The sequence below is a fragment of the Bison bison genome, unplaced genomic scaffold (assembly GCF_000754665.1).
Source record: "Bison bison bison isolate TAMUID 2011002044 unplaced genomic scaffold, Bison_UMD1.0 scf7180017864043, whole genome shotgun sequence".
Classification (NCBI taxonomy): domain Eukaryota; kingdom Metazoa; phylum Chordata; class Mammalia; order Artiodactyla; family Bovidae; genus Bison; species Bison bison.
The window spans coordinates 4,162,606-4,178,894 of record NW_011494615.1 but is presented as its reverse complement, the minus strand read 5'-3'; the positions used below and the strand labels follow the sequence as shown (position 1 = coordinate 4,178,894).

Sequence of the window (16,289 nt, the reverse complement as noted above, 5' to 3'; positions counted from 1 at the left end):
ACTTCTGTGTGTTACATTTGTGCTGGCTATTTCCTGGGTGGTGAGGAGCCAAGCATTGATCACATTTTCCTGGCACTTGTGGGCAGGGGCAAAAGGGCCCAGGCTGCACCCACGGCGGATGGAAAAAGCCAAATAGGAGGGAGTCTCACAGAGACACTGTTTTCCTACCCCCAGCCCTGAGGGTCTCAGGCTGGGCCTCAGTTTATCTATTAATAATTTGAACTGCAGGGAGAAGGGGGGCATGAACACTAAGAGGAAAGGGGGAAAAAACACAAATGCTTTTCGTTTTAAATGTTTTTGAGGGGAGAGATGGCTTTGTCTTATCCTCTTTATAATGTTTGAAAGAGAGGATGCAGTTCAATGTACATTTCTTAACTTTTTCCCTGGATTGATCTGAATTATCAGAAAGCAGCACCTCCACTGCCTGGTGCCTGAAGAGCCTTTCAGATCTCTGGTGATGCTCAGAGCTTTGGTCCAGGAAAGGCTGCCGGTGGGGAAAGCTCTACACTGTGTGTGCAGCTGGCACTGGGGATACTGCTCATTATGACCCTCTGTGCTCCCGGTGTTTGGGCACTGATTACGGATTTCTTCCTGAGCTCAAGGCCAAGGAGAAAGTCTCTGCTCTGATGATCATTTGTCTTTCTCATGTCCCTGCTAGTACTTGGGCAGTCCCTTACAGAGGACAGATAAGTAAAAGGAGAATGAAAGAATGAGTGAGTGCACTGCTTGTGTTTTCCTAGAGATGTATCCTAAGTGCAGAAAGTGATATATTTTTATAAAACAGTGAGATACCCTGAAAGTGAAAGTGTGAAAGTGTTAGTCACTCAGTTGTGTCCGACTCTTTGTGACCCCATGGACAATGGCCCTCCAGGCTCCTCTGTCCATGGGATTTCCCAGGCAAGAATACCGGAATGGGTTGCCATTCCCTTCTCCAGGGGATCTTCCTGACCCAGGGATCAAACCCAGGTCTCTTGCATTGCAGGCAGATTCTTTACCATCTCAGCCACCAGGGTAGCCCAGATAGGATCTTAGAACCTTAAAATGAAGTGCTTCTCAATGGTCATTCTTAGTCAACACCTTCCTGAATTATCAAGAGCAAACCGTTCAGGCTGGAGTCTAGTGGCCTTCTTTCCAGTGATGCTCACGTGCTGCTTTGTTAAAGCTGTTACCCAAATTGACCACGAAACACGTGTTGCTTAAAATATTGTCCTGCTGCTGCTGCTGCCACACACATGCTCTTCTTTCTGCCTTCTCTGTCCTCCTCTCTCTGCTGTTCTATTTAGATGGCTCTGGCTTTTTTCAGACATTTACTCTTGGAATTCAGTGTCACTTTATGAATTGCCATCAGAAACTCAGACCTCTTTGGGCAGGATCTAGCCTCTGAGAACTCGTTGGAAACCAGCAGCTTCAGCTCTGCAGGGAAGGGTCAGCCAGGAATGATGTTTCTGAAGCATAAGAGTGTAAGAGGGTGGGTGGGTGCGTGTCAGCCACGAGCGGTGTGACCTGTGCAGCGTCTGGCGTCTCCATGAGCCTGGAAGGCCCATACCTGTCTTTATTGTAACCCTTTAGGACAGAGTATTTTCTAAAGTATTTTGTACATTTCCATGTTGTCTTACCCAGGGAATGTTGTGGAAAGGGACTTGAATGATATTTGGACCTGGTATAAGCTTTCTTACCTAGTAAAAGATGCTTAATAAATATTGTTGAATGAAAAGTCAATGATTTGGTTTGAAGAATAATTTTTATTATTTCTTATTATGGTGTAGATACTTTAGAAAATATAATAAAAGAGAAAGGATTTCCTATAGGGGAAGGAAAGACTTAATGATGTCTTTCTCTGTCAGACTTATCTCATTAGCATAATGGCGTCTGTTGCAACCAATGGCAAAATTTTGTCCTTTTTTATGACTATATTCCATTGTCTGTATGTACCACATCTTCTTTACCCATTCATCTGTTGATAGACATTTAGGTTGCTTCCATATCTTGGCAGTTGTCAATAATATAAATGTGAATTTTTTGTGTTGCTCATAAAGAAAGTTCTGGTGGGGCATCTTTAGTTTATTACGAGTTCCTTGTGATTGTGGATCTCACCACACTCCTCTATCCCCTCTTCAGTTTCCTTCCCTTTTCACCTTTGGGTTTCTCTTTCGTAGGAGCTGGTGGTGATGGGCGCCCCAGGCTCATTTTATTGGTCTGGGACAGTCAAAGTGCTGAACCTCACGGACAACACCTATTTCAAACTGAATGATGAAGTGATCATGAACAGGAGGTACACCTACCTGGGTGAGTAGCTCAGGGGGATGACAGGTAGGAAAGGGGAAGTGGGAGAGACTGCCACCAAGCTTGCCAGTGACCGCTTTCCTGGTGGGAAGCAGAGTTCCTTGGCTTTTGCATCTATTGTTCTAGTTAGTTGCACTTTTAACCAGGATACCTCAACATTGAGCCACACACACAGAAGGCAGATAGGAGAACAAAAGAGGGGATTGAATTTAAACTGTGTGATTTCATTACAAAGCTGACAGTTGAACCTCCAAAGAAGCAAACATTTTCTTTTCTTATTGTAGCAAATGCTTGGGTTCAGATGATTAGATACAAGATGAATGCAAGAGAATTCTGGTTTTCTAGGACTTTCCTGTAGTGAGGTCTCTGCTTCCTGGTCATAAGACTGGTTGCAGATAGAAATAATAAGAACCAGACATGAGCATGACAGATGGCACCCCAATCCTAAAGTTTAATTAAAGGCTCAGAAAAACTTTTCTTGTTTCTCAATCCTTTTAATCCTCTGGAAAGAAAATATACACAACTTACGTGAGCAGCCACCAGGCCAGAATGACCTGGGACAAGCCCATGCTTATTAGAGAACAGAGAGGGGCTGTCTTTGCTTGTGTATAAGACAATTTGACATGCCTGTTTTCTTTAATTCAGGCCCTAAATGTTGCAATTCTGGGCTGAAAATGAAGCTAAATTTAGCAAGACCTAATGATGAGAAAACAACATTCTTTCACTTATTACACTTATTTCAAATCTGGGGGAGCCCCTTACCGCCGTTTGCATAGAGATTCACTTGTGAGTTGACAGGAGGAACTCGCTGACTTGCCTTTTCCCCTTCTAACTACAAGTTTTTTAGCCAGTAACACAGGCTCTGAGACCTTTACTCAGAGTCTTTGAGACATTGATTGTTCTATGCTCCCAGCTCGTTAATGCTCTCATTTATTGAAGACTTACTCCATGTCATGTCAGGCTCTGCATATTATTTCTTTTAATTCCTGGAACAATCTTATGAGGCAGACGTTATTTATAGGAAAAGAAGCCGAGGTGAAGAAGTCATATAATCTGCCGAGGTCCCATGGTTCATCAGTAGTAGAGCGGGGGTTGAGCCTGTACTTTCTGAGCCCAGAGTCTGGGCGCTCAGCAGACAGCACAGTCCAGTGGTGTGACCTCTCCCTGGGACTGGGAGCTCCTTGAGGAGGGGAGTTGGCTGACATTTCCAGGTCTTGGTATAGTACCTGGGGCAGCACACGTTTATTAGATGAGAGGATGACGAGAAAGCAGGAGGGAGCCCAGTTTGGACATGGCCTTCGGGTCAAGGTTAGCCCCTCTGAGCCCTGTGGCTCTTCCCTGTGTGTCCGTCAGAGGCCCTCATGCTTCAGAAGCTCGTGCACACAGGGTCACTGAAGCTCTGTGGGCACTCATCATGCTATTAGGGAATATGAACCTCCAGCCTGAGAGAAATCAGTCACCTGGCGAGTGAGAATTGATCATAATATGACATTACACAAAATGCAAGCATCTTATGATCATAGCGCTAGGGTTTGCGGCTAAGGAAAAGGTTTGGAGAATACGTGGCAACCTGTACAGGGTTTCTGCTGCAACAGGGCTCTCAGAAAACAGGAGACGCTAAGACCAAGCCCAGACAACTTTTACCTTTACTTCTAGATTCCTTTTGCCTCCAGATTCTTTGCTCAGCTATCCATCTATCCACCCTCCAACTGTAAGCATTTTTCTCCCTTTTCTTAGGAAGGGATGTGTGTAACGGCTCATGACAGGAGCTTGGGAGACACACAGATTGGATCTGAATCTTGCTGAGTAATCTCGGACACGTTGCTTACCCACGTTTAGTCTCCGTGCCCATATCTGTGAAATGAAAGAAATAATCATATCTTCCTCATAGAGTTGGGAGATTAGAGGCAGTGGCATCTGAAGACCTGTGTAAGAATTTCACAACAGTTTTATTCACAATAAAGTTGAAATAACAGGAAGCAACTCAAGTGCCCAGCTTTAGGAGAATAAAGACGTTATGACATAGTCATACAAGAGAACATACTCAACCATAAAAAGAAACTGCCACTGTACTCAGCAGCATGTGCTAAACCTCACAGATGTTATGGGTTTTTTAAAAAAATAATTATTTTTATTTATTTGGCTGTGCTTGGTCTTAGTTGTATTGTGCAAACTCTTCACTGTGGCCTGCGAATCTTAGTTGCGGCATGTGGGGTCTAGTTCCCTGACCGGGGTTCGAGCCTGGGCCCCCTGCATTGGGAATGTGGCGTCTCAGCCAACAGGCCATCAGGGAAGTCTGCAGATGTTATATTGAGTGATGTTTAGAACAGGCACAGTAATGCATGGTGATGGAAATCAGAATGGGGTAGTGATTGGGAGAAGGAAAGAGGGAACCTTCTGGGCTTATGATTCTGTGCTTATAGTCACTCTGGGTGGTGACTGCATGGTTATGTCCATGTGTCCACACTTATTAAATTCTACACGTCAGATGTGTGTAATTTACTGTATGAGGATTATATTTCAGAAAGGAGCAACGACGACAAAAAAACAGATGTAGAATGTTTGGCATAGCACCTGTTCAAAAGAGGACACTCAGAAAACACTCTTTCCTGCCCTGGGTCCTTGTGAATGTGTCTTTTTGTGAGATGAGCCATTCCACAGTGAGAAGGCTGACAGCTGCCATTTGTTCCTGGGGCTTCCCGGCTCAGTGGTAAAGAATCTTCCTGCCAGTACAGGAGACACAGGAGACTCAGATTTGATCCTTGGGTCAGGAAGACCCCTTGGAGGAGAAATGGCAACCCAGCCCAGTATTCTTGCCTGGAGAATCCCATGGACAGAGGAACCTGGCGGGCTACAGTCCATGGGGTCACAAAGAGTCAGACATGACTTAGCGACTGAGCACATGTGCAATTTATGTTCCAAGAATAACTGGATCATAATTGTCCAGATAAAAGATGCTTGAGAGACACTGTCTTCTGATGGGTCTTTTTCTTCTTTCTCAAGCTCATCCTTGGTTTCTGTCCTTTGCAGGCTATGCAGTTACTGCCGGCCACTTTTCTCACGTGTCCTCCACTGATGTGGTAGGAGGTGCCCCGCAGGATGAAGGCATCGGGAAGGTGAGGAGGAAAGTGTGTGAACTAGCATGGGGTCAGGAGGGGAAGCGCACTGCCTCTTTTCAGAGATTTGTCAGCTCATGTTGATGTGAACATGCTGCTGGATAATGATGAAATATTGAATCACCTGTCTTCACTCAGCCTCTTTTGAGAATTTAATTTGAAAGCTTCTTCAGAGTGTTCTTCTAGACCTCTGTGTCTTCTACATGTTGTCATCTGAGAATGTTTTACATGACTGACTCTGTATTATTTGAGGAATGATTAAGATTGACCCCTGGCATCATGGCATCCTCCAAAGTAATGGTACCTAGCGCTGCCCAACCCCAAACCCTCCCCTTCCCCAAACCCTTTCCAAATTTGACTTAATGGAGCCACATCTAGTCCCAGATATCTTTGGGGATTTCTTTATTTTTAGGCCTAGATTCTCATATTTTTTGTTTTTCTCCAATGTTTTAGAACAAGATTGGTTCAGCCCAGAAGATAGAGTGGGGATATATGGGTGTGTTTCCCTAAATTGTCTGTCCAGAGTGTAGAAAAGACTCCACAAATATAGGGCAGTCAGAATCCCTTTGGGAATCATGGCATCTGTGGGGCCTGGGATATGGAGAACTGTGCTTGTTGGATCTTTAGCTCCAGGCTAAAGGAAATCCAGTTGAGTCTGTCTAGAATGAGTCAGGAATCTGCATTTTAACGAGCTCTGTAGTTGTCCTATAGGTAAGACTGAACAGAGGAATGGTCTTTAGTCTGAATCCGTAGGGGTGGACACATGATAGAATCTGATTGTATCTCCATGGACTTGGAAAAGTGGATTCTGGAGAGGCCCAGGTGGACCGAGACCACTGTTAACTGGAGCCTTCAGCTAGGATGTCAGTCTGATCAGCAGATGAGGCGTGACTGCTGGGTGGTCTTGAGGGTTATTTTCCGGATCCTCCTCGGCAGGAGTTAGAAGTTGCCGCTCATGTTTCTGGGGCATGTGCCCCAGTCCCTGTTGACACAGATGTCATTTTCCTTGCAAATGAAGTCAGATAAAAATCCAGGGCCTGAGTACAGGGGAGGTGGACAAATGAGCTCTGATAACTTTAAGCAAGGCGTAGGTCTTTCTTAGCCACATGAATTTCTCTACATGGTAGAGGAACAGAGCCAAGAGCTGTCCTCATATGGATAATCTCTTCTGGGAGGAGCTGCGTGTGACCAGGCATCTCTGTAGCATTGGCAAACGTGCCTGCCTCCCAGTTCACAGTGATGTGGATGCCTTAGTGCTGACAACCTCTTTTTTTTTTAATCACCAATTGATTTTAAATCACCGGTTGGTTTTAAATCACCAGTCAAGAAAACGTGATCTGATTGTATTGTCTTTTCTTCAGATGGCTGGGAAAACTGTGTAGTCCCTGTCAAGTCTTAGGATGAGAGTGGTACTTTAAACTGATAGAACCAGACAGAGGGCATCGTGGATCTAGTTAACAAAGACAAACATGAAGCTGCTGCTTTCAGCCAGAGCACATGAGAGGCACTGGGAAACTGTCATAGTTAGCAAAGCTGGTGATCGTTCCATATTCCCAGGCATGGGAACTGGTACACACTTGCTTCCTGAGGACCCCAAGATGGATCTCTGGCCTCTAGGATCTTGCTGGTCATCATTTCTGGTGTCAGGGCAAGAAAGCATTTGCAGTAAGATGGTGATTCCTTACCCCACAGGAGGCTCCCCAACACTGATTCTCATGGGACATTTGCTCTTCCTTTAAGATGCCACTTGGAGAAAAACTTACATACTCATGTCATTTAGGAAGTTCTGTGCAAATAGTCCCCGCTGTGGTGGAGATTTACGGTGTACATGCTGATGCTAAAGGCTCTGAAAGGTCCCCAGTAAAGGAATTTGTTTAATTCTGTCATTTTCCAAACCAAACTCATATTTATCCAAGCAGATCTCATGAAACTAATGTTCTGTGTAACCACTTTGGAAAACTGCTTTGTCTAAAATTCTCCCATCTACCCCTCTGTCTTACAAAATTGGCCCTCCGTATCTGTATTTCCACACCTGTGGTTTCAACCAACCGTGAATGAAAATAGGAAAAAAAAAAATCTAGGAATTTCCAAAAAGCAAAACTTGAATTTGCTGTACAAATGTATTTATACATTGTATTTGCAACTATTTACATAGTATTTATATTGTATTAGATACTCTAGGTAATGTAGAGATGACTACATGGTTATATGCGAACACTATGCTGTTGTACATACGAGGCTTGAGCATCTATGGATTTTGGTATCCCAGGGGTTCTGGACCCCATTTACTGCAGACACCAAGGGCTGACTTTATTGTGACACCTGCTAAGGCCCTAACTAACTGGAGTGAAGGAAATGTTTCAAGGAAGAAAATATTTCTCCCAGGAGTTGATTTTTTGGTAGCAATTTGGAAGCTCCTTGGGTCTTACTAGGCACAGCCTCCGTAGATGATGTGGTTCAGGAGGCATGGGGGTGATTTCTGCCTCAGGATTAAAGGATACTTTCTTTGTAAAGTTGGTAAAATAACTTGTCATCAGCTAGTGTAGGCAAACTTGTGTGTCTGTTCAGGCATTTAAATAGGACCCCCAGGAGAATACTGATAAATACCTGGTCATTGCTCACTTCTTACCTGGATTCTTTTTCCTTCCATAGGTTTATATTTTTAGAGCTGACCGAAGATCAGGCACCTTAATTAAGATTTTTCAAGCTTCAGGTAAAAAGGTGAGATCCTTGGGATTAGTGTCTTTTTGTTTGTTTATGAGGTGTCATCATGTCGGAATCAGTTCTTATTTAGAAAGTTGGCTTAAAGGCCTGTTTGTGCCCTGCGTTTACATGTTGGTTCTACTGCATGTTGGAGCCTTGACTTTCTCGGCATCGTGTGTGACCTGCAGAATCCTGGATTCATGCGTGTTGTAGAGACAGGTAGCAGGATGAGTTTGTACATGACCAAGTTATAGCACAGAAGTCTTAAAGGTTGTCCATGGTTCAGATACTCCTCAGAAAGACTGTGTGCCCTGTTTCTCTCTGCCTTTATCTCTCTGCCTCTCTGTCCCTCTCTGTCTGCCTTTCTCCCAACTCCAGAAAGATCAGGCATTGTTGAGTACAGATATATGACCGATTATCTTCAGAGGAGGCCTGCACACAAGTGGTTCTCCCTCTCCCTTATCTCATCAACCCAAAGCTGCCCCTCCTTCTCACATCCCGAGCCCTCTGCCCTCATTGCCATAGGGACCATTGCCCCACAAAAACCAAACAAAGATCACCCGGTTCCTTTTAGGACTTTGAAATAGAAATAGCTGGGGAAGGCTGCCCTGAAATTAGTTCTGGCAAGGTTTATCTGCCTGTGTCATCATGTTATCCTTACCCTCTTGCTAATTCCCTCCCCATTTCCAGTAAGTTTCCATTATATTGTACCATGTTCTGAAATTAAGCCAGGTAGAGATTCCATTTTTCATGGGCTTATCAGTGGTGCACACCTTAGCCTGGCTTCAGCTGGCAGGATTGTTTGGTGAGACCGGCTGCACTAAGAGGAGGCAAGTTCAGGCAGGGAGAGAAGGGGGTGATTTGGAGGCTTGTCTTGGTGGAGGCCTTAGTGAGCTCTGGGAAGAAGCACAGAATACCTGGGACTTGGGAGGGAGATTCGAGGAGATAGGTAGAATCACCCTTTGACATTCCTATCATTACCCTAAGAAAAGTCGGGGGTGGGGGGCGGCGCGTGGAAAATGATTGTTTCCTTCCTGGGTGGGCCGCATGCCCCAGTTCCGGTCCTGCTGTGTCACACCTGCCTCCTGCCAGCCTGGCACCATCGTGTACTGTTCTGCTGGGGAATCACATTCTGAGTTCCAAAAGTCCCACTCACAAGTAGAGCTTTTTTTTTTTATTTGCAGTTTTAACAGCCTTCATGTGTATTCTTAGTATATAACTGTCATAACCTTTTCAATAAAACGTACATCACCCGACCCAGTTCTGCGAGCTTTTCCCTGAGAGCAGCGCTGCCTTCCCCCGGGAACTATGCTGGCCTGTGTTATTTTAACATTTCCAAAACCCCAAAGCAACAACACTGGAAAAAGTCTGTGAGTGATTCTGCAAAAAAAAAAAAAAGGATTTCCAAGCACCTCTAAAGTTAGAAAAGAAATAACCCCCATGCCGTTTCTGAGAAAAAGAGTTCCAAAGAGCAAGTAGGGGTAAATGTAGCCTAACATTTTAGTTCTTGCTCCAAAAAAAATCAGTGGGTGAGTTTTCCTGTGGAAAACCCTCCCTCCCTTTCCTCCCCTTCCAGTATGCTGGGCTTGAAAGCATGAAATTAAGGATTCCTTCTCCCCCCACACCCTGCCCCAGCTTTATTGAATGTAATTGATATATAACACTTTAAAGGTGTACAGCATGACTTGATACACATATATATTGTGAAATGATGATCACATTGAGATTTGTTAGCACGTCTGTCACCTTACATAACTACTATCTTTTAAGGACTCTTTAAAGTGAATTGTGGGCCTTGAACCCCCTGTCACCCCATTTTTAGAGTGTCTTCAGATTCAGCGGTCACTGTACCTCCCCTCTGCTCCCTGTGTCCCCACCTCCGCTGCCTGCGCCCAGGACAGACCCAGCTGATGCTGGTCGTCCTGGTGGAACCAGCCGTCCATAATTGTGCCCTTTCTCTTTCTCAGAACCCTCCTGGTTTGCATGATAGCTGTCATGGCCGCCCATCTCTGCCTGAGTTGTGGGCAGGTTTTGGGGAGCAGATTTGAGAGTGGTGGCATGACAGGGAATCTTCCTGAGGATGTGATGATTTGGGTTCCAGCACAGACCAGCCTGCAGATCAGCTCGAGTGTCCTCATTCTGACACAGCGGGGCTTCCTGAGGAGGGGACCAAGGGCCAGCTGTCTCCCCTCCCAGCTTCAGAGCTGCTGTTCATTTTCTTGCAGGCTCTTCTCGCCCTCTCCTTGAATTGTGGTGGCATCCGTCCTTCATTGTGCCCTCTTGTTTCACCATCTTCCAGCTTTACCCCCGTCATCATCTTGCTGATTTTGAAATAGACCATTACTCCCTTTAGATGTCTTATTCTGCTTTTGTCAAAAGAAATGAGAAATTCTTGTCCCTCTGACTTCTCCATTATTACAGCGGGAAAGGACATGACCCCAGACTTTCAAAGGATGTCTTTACTTTACCCCTGTGTCTGGAGCCACACTTAAAGGAAGGTTCTGACTCAGGAAACCCCCAGTGCACTTCTGCTTTTGTGTGACCAGAATCTGGTCAGAGTCCTGTCTCCTGGCCTCACCGTACGAGAGACAAAACCCCAAAGGGTTGTGGTCTTCACTGGTTGGCATCCTTTGTCAGGTGCACGTACGAAATCACCAGTACACGTGCAGTTCTGTTGCTAGTAGAGACATGTGCATGCACGCTCAGTCACTGAAGTTGTGTCCGACTCTTTGTGAGCCCATGGACTGTAGCCCGTTGGGCTCCTCTGTCCATGGAATTGTCCAGACAAGAATACAGGTGTGGATTGCCATGCTCTTCTCCAGGGGATCTTCCCCATCCGGGGATTGCACCCGCGTCTCTTACGTCTGCTGCATCGGCAGGCGGGTTCCTTACCACTAGCACCACGTGTATCCCCACATTTCCAGGTTGTTGGGAGAGCTCTGATCTGGGAACACGCACCCCAAAGCGTGTCATTGCCCTATCCAAGTTTTATTGTGTTAACTGAGCATGTGAAGTGTTTATATGTCAAAACTTAGATAGGAAACTTCACGTACGGGGATTTCTGATTGAACACTGATGAAGATGCCAAGTTAAATAGTCCATTGGAATGAAACAAATAGTTCCCCTGGGACTCAGCCAGAGAGAACAGCCAGGAACTTCGGTCTTCATGGCCTTGCCTGGGTCTTAGCGGTTTCTCTTATGAAAGTCAAGATAGGGATATTGGCAAGGCCACTGAATTGGTGACCATCAGCTGGTTTCTGCCCCCACCTCCATGATTCTGAAACTTCCCCATGCTCTTCTCCCTTGGGAAGGGGCGAGTGGGAGTGGGTGGAAGTGGCATTGACACGTGACTGAGGAGGGACTTCTGAGTCCTGTCCCAGGCCGAGTTGCAGGAAATGGACCAAAGTACCCTCCACCTCTCTCAAACTCCCCTGGGTTAACTGCCAAAAAACAGCAAAAGAAAATGCTTGTTCATGTCTGTAAAACCAGAGCCCTTTTACTTGAAAACATTTATTTTAAAAGGATAGCTTTTTTTTTTTTTTAATTAAAAACAGAGGTCACAGCCCTTGGAAAGGACACAGCCTACAAAAATTTTCATTTGGTCTGCATGGTATGTTTATTTATTATTTTTTAATATGAATTAGTTGTCAGCATTTTAAAAATAGGCAATTCAAATAAAATTTTAGAGCTTCAGTTTCTCTTAAAGGATGACACAGGTGGCCTTTTCTGGGTCAGTCAGGAGTTGACTTCCCCTGGGTGGAAGTTGCTCCTTTCACTGGGCCCAGGGACTCTGATCTGCCGCGGTCCCCACCACTCTCTGTTGTTTCTTAGACAAATGGGCTGAGCGTCACTTGTCACCGGCCAGCACGCCTGTGCTGTCATTTGCTTTTCTCTTTACTCCTATTATATCACCTGTCTGGATCCCATCGGCTTTTGCGTTTGAGACCCCTGATTTAAAATAACAGGTCCTGAGTCAGAGAAAGACAGATATCGCATTATATCATGTATAGGTGGAGTCTAAAAGAAGTGATGCAAATGAACTTATTTACAAAGTAGAAACAGACTCACAGACTTAGAAAACAAACTTACGGTTCCCGGAGGGGGAGGCGGAGGGGGGTAAATTAGGAGTTTGAGATTAACATATGCACACCACTATATATCAAATAGATAATCGACAAGGACCTGCGGTATATACAGCACAGGGAACTGTATTCAGTGTCTTGTAATGCCCTGTAATGGGAAAGAATCTGAATAATCCATCACTGAGTCACTTTGCGGTCCACCTGAAACTAAACACTGTATGTCAACTATACCTCGATTTAAAAAATGGTAAAAAAATAAATAAATAACAGGTACTGGATAGAGCTATGGTTAAGCCAGTATAACCTGGCTGTATTCCCTCATTCATCACATAATCTTATGAGTTGTACGTTCTTCTGTTACTTCAGCTCACACCTTCCTAGCCAGTCTTCAGTTCTGCCCAGGACTGGGTGAGCGTAATCTGTTTCTCATGTAACAGTTTATTTTCATGCCTGCCTTCTGTTGTGAAATTCCATATTCCTAACTTGCTTGGCCTTGTCAAATGTCTGATATATGAGGCACTTTTATTATGGCTATTACCTATGTCTGCAGGCTTAGCTTGCATTTGTAAAAGCAGAGCCTCATGCTCCAGGGATTGGTTCATTTGTTTCCCCTTTGGTGGGGCTCCAAGTCGGTGGCATGGGTCTCCCATTGACTGGGGTCCCCACACGGCTGCCGGGAGGGGTTGGGATCCACTGTTGCCCGGGCGTTCTTGCTTCCCGGGCAGCACAACTGGTGCAGCCTCTGTGGGGCTCAGGAGCAGATGCTTGTCAGGCTGAGGGGCTGGAGGGAGGTGGGGGCCCCGTGTGTGAGGGCGGACACTGAACGCTTTGTCGCAACTCGACTTGGTTGCAGATGGGCTCTTACTTCGGCTCCTCCTTATGCGCAGTTGACCTGAACACTGACGGCCTCTCCGACCTGTTGGTGGGGGCCCCCATGTTTTCTGAGATCAGGGACGAAGGGCAGGTCACCGTCTACATCAACAAAGGAAATGTGAGTACAGAGCTGGACAACCTGTGGACGGGGTGAGGGAAAGAGACATTGGCCTGAGGAGTAGTGACTGAGACCCATCACCCAGAGGAGGTGAACAGACCTGCTTCCTACCTTCAGAAAGCTCCGTGTTTCATCTATGGCAAGTTATATGCAGTGTGATGACTGCAGACATACAGGGGCCCAGAAATATCCAGATGCTAGCACTGAGTGCTCCTCGTGTACCAGGAGCTGTTTCTCTTGCTTCCTGTGAATGATCTCAATGACATATGCACATGGTATCACGGGGTCCCCATTTTTCAGGTGAAAAACTGAGGCTCAGATAGGTTAAGTCACCTGCCCCAAATCACACAGGTAAAAAGCAGTGGGGCTGAGATTTGAAACGTAGGCAAACTGACTTTGGGGTTAGCATGTCTCATCTCTAGGTTATGCCACCTCCGTGGGAGTATGTACACAGAGAAACCTTCTCAGGGGACATGATGGCTGGAAGGAACCTTGAAGAAGAATAGGAGTTAGACAGACAGGTGGGAGTGGGCTGGGAGCTGGGCCACGTAGATTGAGGTGTCAGGCAGTGGGACCACAGTTCAGCATGGTGGGACTTGGAGGGGGGCTTAGGTGGGGACAGGCTGTAGTCACGACGTCCCTTAATCTGCAGAACTGGGAAAAGAACATGGGTGGGTCAGAAAGATGTCTCTGCAGCACAGGGGAGGCTGGGTGGGGGCAGAAGCTGAGGGACTACAGTGTACCCGTGGGAGCAAGAAACCAAAGAGAAAGCAGAATCTTTTCAGGATCTAGAAGAAAGAGTATTCAACACGAGGGAAATGGTTCAATGAACAAATCCTGTGACCACCAGCCTTTTCGCTAACTTGAGAAAATGCTTATGAGATAATCAGTGGCAAAGCAGGATAAAAACCGCATATACAATCAACCTTTAAAAATATACAAAATACATAAAGTTAGTAACAGATCTCTCTGGGTGGTGATGCTTGGGTAGATATTTAGTTTTATCTTTATACAAATAGTGAGAATGTAATTCTTTCATAATCAAAAAAGTTAGTAAAAGTGTACTTATAAGCTGTGACTAAGATGTTAAGTTAGTTAAGTAATCCTCATTGGGAGGGGGTGGTGGTATTTAGCTATAGCTAGGTGGGCAGATGCCAGAAAGAAAGGGAAGTGATTTAGAGAGGAGCCAGGGGATGTTAGAGCCTTGGGCTTGCCTGGATGTTTGCAAGCTCTTTGGGGAGATGCCTCCTGGTACCTGTTGCAATGGCACCTGCTTCTATACTGACCTTCCAGGAAGGGAGACGGGGCAGGAAGGGGAGAAGGGAGGCAGTCATTATGGAGATGAGAGCAGTCAGCATTCAGTGGCTGCCGGCCACCGTGTTTGCAGGAGACTGACTCAGTGTTTGCACGGGTGTGAACTTGTCAGACCATAAAGTGACCAGCCCAACAGCCCCAGGGCATGGGATCTATGAGCAGGATCACTGCCCAGACCTTCTGCAGGCACATGGCACCCACACAACCTATGGTCAACCAATGTTTCTTAATGCCTTGGGATTACCAGAGTACCAGGGTATGCTTATTTCTGTTGAACTTCATCCTATGTGATGAAAGGTTTCAGGCAGTGTGGAGCAGTGGGAAAAAATGGTGACTTGCCCTTGAATGTTGGTGTTCCCACTTACACACATAGCCTGTGTGATGGGGACAAATAGCTTGAAATCAGCGGCTCAGTTTGCTCATCTATGAAGTGAGCAGAGTCATAAGGTCTTCCATATACAGTCACTGTGTGATTTAAATGAGGATGGGAAGATACAGCGCCTGGTACATGCCAGGAATCAGTGTTTCTCCTCTTTACCATGCTGATGGGAGGAAATCAGCGCATTGTGTTGTGGGGTGGGGGTTTCACTGGCTTAAAAAATCATCACATATTTATTTTTTGAAAGGTGTTTGTATATAATGGAAAAAAAGATTTAGTCATAACGAAAGCTTTGGGATGGCTTGTGGGTGTACCGTGGCTCTGAGTGCCTCTATGCAGGAGCAGGGTTAGACGTTCTTGTGCCTCAAAACGTTAGATTGTGTGTTAACACGCTGATGGTCACATGTCAACGATTTGGGGGCAGAGTGGGTGTGGCCCTGACTGCCACCATCACCACTGACCCTGCCCTCCGTTGGTTGGTATTTGCTCAAGAAACACAAACCAGATATGAAAATGGGCATGCTTTTGTGTCCTGTTACCACCGCTTTCACCCCTTAACCAAGAACTACTGGCTGTAAGTTTTTCTGAACCACAAGTCCCTCTGTCAAGATCACTAATACATGCATCCTGCAAAACAGCTTTATAAATTTGTAGCAAAGGCACTGGAGATCAGAAATGAAAATATGTATTCCTTTAAAACAACTTTGGGGATACTGTGGGGAGAGGAGACCGTGAGGACAGGCAGGTAGGCAGGTAAATAGGTTGGTAGAGAGTGTTAGGACAGGGAGAGGTTTAGTCACTGGCCAACAGTGTGTCTCCTTCCCTCTAAAATGTGTCTCAAGTGATCAGAGACCCCTATGGTGCCCACGTGGAAGGGGCTCCTTTCGCCCGTGGGTCGGGGGGACGTTTGGGTTCCTGGGATTCTGCCCAGGTGTTTCCTGTCCATGGGTGTGCGACGGGGGAGGGCAGCATTCCCAGCTCTGTTTTTTCATTCTTTTTTTGGTTGTTCGGTTTGTTTTTGTTTTGTTTTCCGTTTTCCCTCCATCCTGTTTCCCAGGGAGTCCTGGAGGAGCAGCTGACCCTGAGCGGAGACGGTGCCTACAATGCACACTTTGGGGAGAGCATCGCCAGCCTGGGCGACCTGGATGATGATGGGTTCCCAGGTCAGTGAGCTGGCTTCGGTCCTCTTACTTGCCCTGGTGTGGGCGCTCCAGGCCTACCTGCCCGAGGGAAGGCCTGTCCACGCACTCGAGGCAGAAAATACCTGTGAGACCATGTTTTCCATGTAGACACAGGGCTAAGCCCTGACTCTGATGGAGTTTTGCTTCTGTGAAATCCCTCCTCGTCAGCTCAGTGTATAGGGGCTTCTGTGGCGGCCAAGTCTGAACCAGCTTCCTCTCGCCACAAACCCTTCTTGCTTC

At 46.0% G+C, this 16,289-nt stretch overlaps 1 protein-coding gene across 1 annotated transcript in view; it reads left to right on the top strand.

Annotated features, from left to right (window-relative positions):
- ITGA9 (integrin, alpha 9) overlaps nucleotides 1-16,289 on the top strand; it is a 369,261-nt gene that overhangs the window by 51,869 nt on the left and 301,103 nt on the right. The window contains exons 6-10 of the mRNA XM_010835514.1: nucleotides 2,157-2,286; nucleotides 5,314-5,399; nucleotides 8,052-8,120; nucleotides 13,038-13,175; nucleotides 15,926-16,031. Coding sequence (XP_010833816.1) covers nucleotides 2,157-2,286; nucleotides 5,314-5,399; nucleotides 8,052-8,120; nucleotides 13,038-13,175; nucleotides 15,926-16,031 — 529 coding nt within the window. The remainder of the gene's footprint in view (nucleotides 1-2,156; nucleotides 2,287-5,313; nucleotides 5,400-8,051; nucleotides 8,121-13,037; nucleotides 13,176-15,925; nucleotides 16,032-16,289) is intronic.